This window comes from Colobus angolensis, unplaced genomic scaffold (assembly GCF_000951035.1).
Source record: "Colobus angolensis palliatus isolate OR3802 unplaced genomic scaffold, Cang.pa_1.0 Scaffold5, whole genome shotgun sequence".
NCBI classification, from domain to species: Eukaryota; Metazoa; Chordata; class Mammalia; order Primates; family Cercopithecidae; genus Colobus; species Colobus angolensis.
This window is the reverse complement of record NW_012118487.1, coordinates 13,184,231-13,189,929: the sequence shown is the minus strand read 5'-3', so window position 1 is coordinate 13,189,929 and position 5,699 is coordinate 13,184,231. Positions and strand designations below refer to the sequence as shown.

The window sequence follows — 5,699 nt, the reverse complement described above, 5'->3', positions numbered from 1 at the left end:
CACTGCAAGCTCCGCCTCCTGGGTTCACGCCATTCTCCTGCCTCAGCCTCCCAAGTAGCTGGGACTACAGGCGCCCACCACCACACCCGGCTAATTTTTAGTATTTTTAGTAGAGACGGGGTTTCCCCATGTTAGCCAGGATGGTCTCGATCTCCTGACCTTGTTATCCACCGCCTCTGCCTCCGAAAGTGTTGGGATTACAAGCGTGAGCCACTGCACCTGGCCTTTTTCATAGAATTTTAAAACTGTTTCTTAAGATCTCAAATTGGGTCCGGAAAAGGTCCCCCAGTATTTTTTTTTTCTCTTCCATTCTGAGTATGTTCTAACTCTTCATAACTCCACAGAAACAACTTTCAAGTTTTGGAAAATGAGGGTGTTAAATATGTATATCTAATTGCCGCTTTAATTTTCTTTCCTCTTTCTGTTCTCCACCATATTCCTTATACTCTGCCCTTCCCAATGTATAGTATACCATCTCGTTTTCTGACATCCCATTGAATTCCAGGCTTAAGCAACGTACGGTCTAGCTCTTGCTGACATTTATATGATGTGGTACTCTTTGTAATTTATCTAAACTCTCTTGGCTGCAATTTGTTCATTTGTGAAATAAGTTATGTCTAGATTATCGCCAAGAAACTTTTCACCTCGTATTTTTATAATTTCCATACTGTCTAAACAGTTCTAAAAGTTGTAGGCAACATTAAATCCTGAAATTGGAAAAATCAATGTCATGTTTTCTTTAGATGCAAACAAATGCTGATGTCCAGACAACATGTGGATTTCTCATGACCAACATGCCTTCCCGGGTCATTCATTATGTGTCTGAGTTTTTTTCCTCCTCCACAATCCCTTATCCTTAAGGAATGTGTTTATAGCCAATATACTAATTTTAAATACTGGGAAAAAAACAATTAGTACAATTAGTAGTTAAATGTCATTTATGAAACTATGTAAATTGAGACAGAAGTGGTTTTCAGATTGTGTATACTGTTCCTTATTCCATCAGCATGAATACTGAGATCTGACCTGGCTCTATCCTTGATCCAAAATATCATGTACTATCAACATAATTGTCCTCTGGCACAACATGTTCCTCTTGTACTGTGTTTCCAAATCTGTTCTGCTCACGCTTGTCATCTGTGTTATAGGTCTTTACTAGCATTTTCAGATTGCAGTTATGTAATTTCCTTTACAATTTCTCTTAACTGTGGGTACACCACTTCCTTCTAACACATCAGTTCATTTTGCCTCTCTTACAGAATATTTTAAAATTTTAAAATAAATTTACACTTGATGTCCCTTTAAGAACAGGAGCACTGGAATAAGAATAGCAAAAGTTTTCAGACCCCTTGATTAAAAAGTGCCTAACAATTTACTCAGTCTCTTTGAATAAAACTTTGTGAAATACAAATATATGACTTTTCTAGTTTTTCTCCAGAATTTTTGTTTCCTGTAAGTTTATTGGGGCACTCTCAAGTTCTCCAGTAGATGTACAAAAAAAAGAAAAAAACAGCTTTATAATCAAAGCTGTTTACTGTGTATGCCAATATTGTCCCTGATACTTCACAAGTAGATTGGTCTATTTTAAGTGAGTAGCCGGAAACAGGAAAGCATTGAGGAAAGGCTGATAGAGATGTTTCTACTACAATTCTAACATTGTATAGTTTATTATGATTACTATTATTATTATTTTAAAGTACTGTCTCATTGGGGAAAAAGCCAGAGAAAACATATGGTGAAAAGCATCTAGCACTTCTGTGATGATGTTCCTTGAACTTGTATTCTGATATGTTTAAAACAACCATACTGCCACATTTGATTGTCAATGGCCAGCTTTCTGGGAGAAGTTGTTTGTTAAGAGTGCCTTAGCCTACTTTAATTTTCCAAGTTTTGTCTGCAATTTCAGTCATTTAATAATTACTGCAGCATCACTGTCTTTGAATACATAGAGGAATTTTGATTACATTAAGTGCTGCCAAATGACTACACTAAAAGGATTTCTTCAGCAGTCTTGCCTTTCTTTCGGTTTTACAGCAATTAGGCTATCAGTCCAAACTGTCTTTTGGAGCTTCAAGGTAGCTGCTCTGGAGGAGGCAGCCGAGGTTGCACCCAGGGACCCCTGGCCCCGCTGCCTTCAGGTTGTTGCTTGTTGAGAGCACGTTCCCAGTAGACAGATTGATTCTTACCTCTCAGTTGTTGCTGGTCAGCCACATCGCACTGGATGAACAAAGTCTTCTGAGGTTCAAACTGCTCATCCAGGGCAGCTTTACACTGTACACCTGCTTCAAGATTCCAATCCACCAGCGCTACCTGTAGACAAGAGGAGAGGAATCGCGGGCCTGCGCAGCTCACGGAACAGACGGACAAACAGTAAACACACACGAGGCTCCCCTCCTGGACCTGAAATGTGGCAATTAGGTTCGGGTTCCCTCCCAGCCACTTTTGAGGTGCGCTCACAGCCTCCGCTTCAGCAAATTTTGGAAGAGGCAGCGTGGGCACGCGGGGCGCGGCCTCCCTGTCTCCGCCAGTGCACCTCGGGCGGCGGGGCGAGTCTCCGAGTGTGTGAGTAGAGAAATTTCCGCGGCTGGGCGCCGGGCTTACCTTGGCGCCCTTAAGCAGCAGCGCCTCTGCAAAGGCTCTGCCTATTCCCTGAGCCGCGCCGGTCACCAGCGCCACTTTGCCGTTCACGTGCATGATGCAGCCACTGCTGGGGCGGGCGGTGGGCGAGCTCCGCGTCTCCGCGCGGCCGCGGCTTTTATGTCCCCCCTGCGCGCGCGCGCGTGCAGCCCGGCGGGGCGCTCCCCTGCCAGTGGGCGGGGAGGAAACTGACAAGCCAGCCCCCGCCGGGGAACCCACGACTGTGTCACCTGCCCCCTGAGCGCTCCGGAGAGCCAAGCTTCGCGATCTTTGCCTTCGGGACTCGCAGCCCTGCTCAAAGCCTCCCCTCAGCCTCTGGCTCCGTGATTGGCAGACAGCTGACAGAAGAAAAGTTAAAAGGTTATTTCTGAAGAAGAGTTTCCTTCAGTGTCCTAAAGACCAACTGGATAGAAGGAGAGCGGAGCAGAGTCTTGGAAGCTTGGATTCCTCCTCCTGCACTCCTTCCCCGCCCGACTCGGGAACCAAACAAGCAAACAATAAAGCAGACTTGTTGCTCTTTTGTCTCAAAATTCTGTGTGAGTTCCCATGTCATAATCACTGGGGTTGAGGGTGATGGGGAGCAGAAGTAACTAATACTGTTGTTTTTTTCTTAGTTACATTTTGGACAAATTTTTACACACGCTAGAGATGAGAAGTGAACTCTGCTCTGTCCTGAAAACCTGGAATCATAACATTTCAAGGCTAGGACTAGAGTCTCCTTGGCGCTGTGTTTCTGATCAGTGTCAATTGCGTGTCATATTGAGATACCCCCACAAGAACTGTCATCACCAACAGGCCCTCCAGACCCGCTGGTAGCCTAGCAAATTGTTGGCTCAATGGAATGCTTACTTGTTGAAATATGCCAACTTTGGAAGCTCTGAGTCAAGTTTGGGACAGAGGTTCCTTGCTCTCCAGGAACTCCAGGACTAGCTGTATGTGGACTTGCATTCAGCAAGGGCTATTCCACTGACCAACAGAGAAAACTCTTTTTCTCATGTTGTCAGAGGCAGGCTGCAATTTTAATTCTGTAAACGTAATTGATTGACTTTTTTTTTTTTTTTTTTAATCTTGAGACAAGATCTTGCTTTGTCTCCCTGGTTAGAATGCAGTGGCACAATCTCAGCTCACTGCAACCTAAATCTCCAGGGCTCAAGCGATCCTCCTACCCTGGACTCCCCAAAAGTGCTGAGATTACAGGCATGTGCCACTGTGTCCAGCTGGCATTTATTTTCTTAAAGAAAAAAAATTTCTAAATACTTGGGGGAAATGGGAGTTGAGCAAAAGATTGAGACTAACAGCAGAATAAATCATTTTTATATCTTCTTTGCCTGTTACCAAGGGAGACACTGGGAAAGGTGGCTGGCTGGGCAGGGAAGGAGTGTATGAGGAGACTGTGTAAAATGTGTCTTGTTGTGTTGTTGGTAAGCTTAAGCAAATGTCTTTAACATTAATTTGAAATTAGGTCTTGACAAAATGTTGAGAAAGTAAGACAGGAAGATAGATGTTTGTATTCTAGGATGATAATTAAAATTGTAATATGAAGAGTAAACTGAGGGGTCATATTGAAAGGAAATAATAGTAGAAGACAAAAAGAAAACAAGGAACCGAACAAAACTTCAGCTCCTCTAATGGCATGCACAGAACATAGAAGTTTCTGATGAAGGAACTGGCAAAAAAGACAGAAAAGGAACTGCTGGGGTATCATGGGAACATGTTGGGAGAACACAGGTTTGCAGTTTTTGTGGGAGCAGTAGTTTCAAGAAGAGAGTAGTAGTTAATAATGCAAAGTACTCAGGTGAGCACCAGGGAATAAAGGATGGAGAAATATTTTGAATTTTTCAGGACAATATTTAGTGTGAGTAAATTTAGAAGGCGCAAAAACTGAACAGCTGGAATTAAAGCAGAAAATGACCTGTGAGAAGATAGATATTGTCATGGAATGAAGACCAAGGTTACACAGAAAGAGAAATGGACTAGATAGTAGTTGAAAAGATTAGATAGCAAATATGTTTTTCTTTTAAGAAAAGACGGGCCGGGCGCGGTGGCTCAAGCCTGTAATCCCAGCACTTTGGGAGGCCGAGATGGGCGGATCACGAGGTCAGGAGATCGAGACCATCCTGGCTAACACGGTGAAACCCCATCTCTACTAAAAACTACAAAAAACTAGCCGGGCGAGGTGGCGGGCGCCTGTAGTCCCAGCTACTCCGGAGGCTGAGGCAGGAGAATGGCGTGAACCCGGGAGGCAGAGCTTGCAGTGAGCTGAGATCCGGCCACTGCACTCCAGCCTGGGCGACAGAGCGAGACTCCGCCTCAAAAAAAAAAAAAAGAAAAGAAAAGAAAAGACAGGAGGATTGATTGAGGTCAAAGTGCAACAAGTCAAGGATAGTGACAACTGGAAGAACAGGAAGCAGTTTGGCAGTGGGTGAGTGAGGCACAAGGGCATCAGCATTGGATTCAGACAAACTGGGTTTGGATCTTGTGTCTGCTACTGACCAGCTGTGTAACCTTGGGCAATTTGCTTCAACTCTGGGTTTCAGATTCCTTATTATAAAGTAAACTTTTCTAAAAAAAAAAAAGTGGTGAAAATTAAAAAAGGTAAAACATATTAAAAACTATTGCAGAGCTTGCCACAAAGTAATAATACATTAATAGTAGTCCCAACATATTACTTCTGAAATATTTATGAATAATAAATGTGAGATAGAGAAAAATGTGAGGAATAGGTTTTTTTTAGTAGATAGCAAGGACTGAGGTCTAGAGAAAAGTTAGTACCCCTTCATCCCTTTCCCTGCTCTCAATTTCCACTGCCACGGTTCAGATTCATATTTTCTCCTATGATAGCAACAGCAGTTAGCTTCTCATTACCTCCAAATTCCCCTCCCCCTGCTTTTTTTTTTCATTGTAAGATGCTTTATTACAGTGAATTAAACTGTTTAGCAAACCGTGATCTTTGTAAGGAAGGATTTTTTCCCTTTTTAGTTGACATATAATAACTGTACATATTTGTGTGATCTATATATACAAAGTGATATATATGTACAGAGTGATATATCAATACATGT

General features: G+C 42.8%; 1 protein-coding gene across 9 annotated transcripts in view; it reads right to left on the bottom strand.

Annotated features, from left to right (window-relative positions):
- Positions 1-3,309, bottom strand: part of HPGD (hydroxyprostaglandin dehydrogenase 15-(NAD)) — a 35,300-nt gene extending 31,991 nt beyond the window's left edge. For 6 of the 9 annotated variants that reach the window (XM_011959595.1, XM_011959597.1, XM_011959601.1 and 3 more), the window contains exons 1-2: positions 2,602-3,141; positions 2,187-2,310 (exon numbers count right to left, since the gene is read on the bottom strand). In XM_011959595.1, coding sequence (XP_011814985.1) covers positions 2,187-2,310; positions 2,602-2,694 — 217 coding nt within the window. In that variant the 5' untranslated portion in view covers positions 2,695-3,141. Of the gene's footprint in view, positions 1-2,186 lie in introns of all 9 variants that reach the window. The other 3 variants (XM_011959592.1, XM_011959594.1, XM_011959599.1) reach the window with 2 other exon arrangements.
- Positions 3,310-5,699: the final 2,390 nt, after the last annotated feature.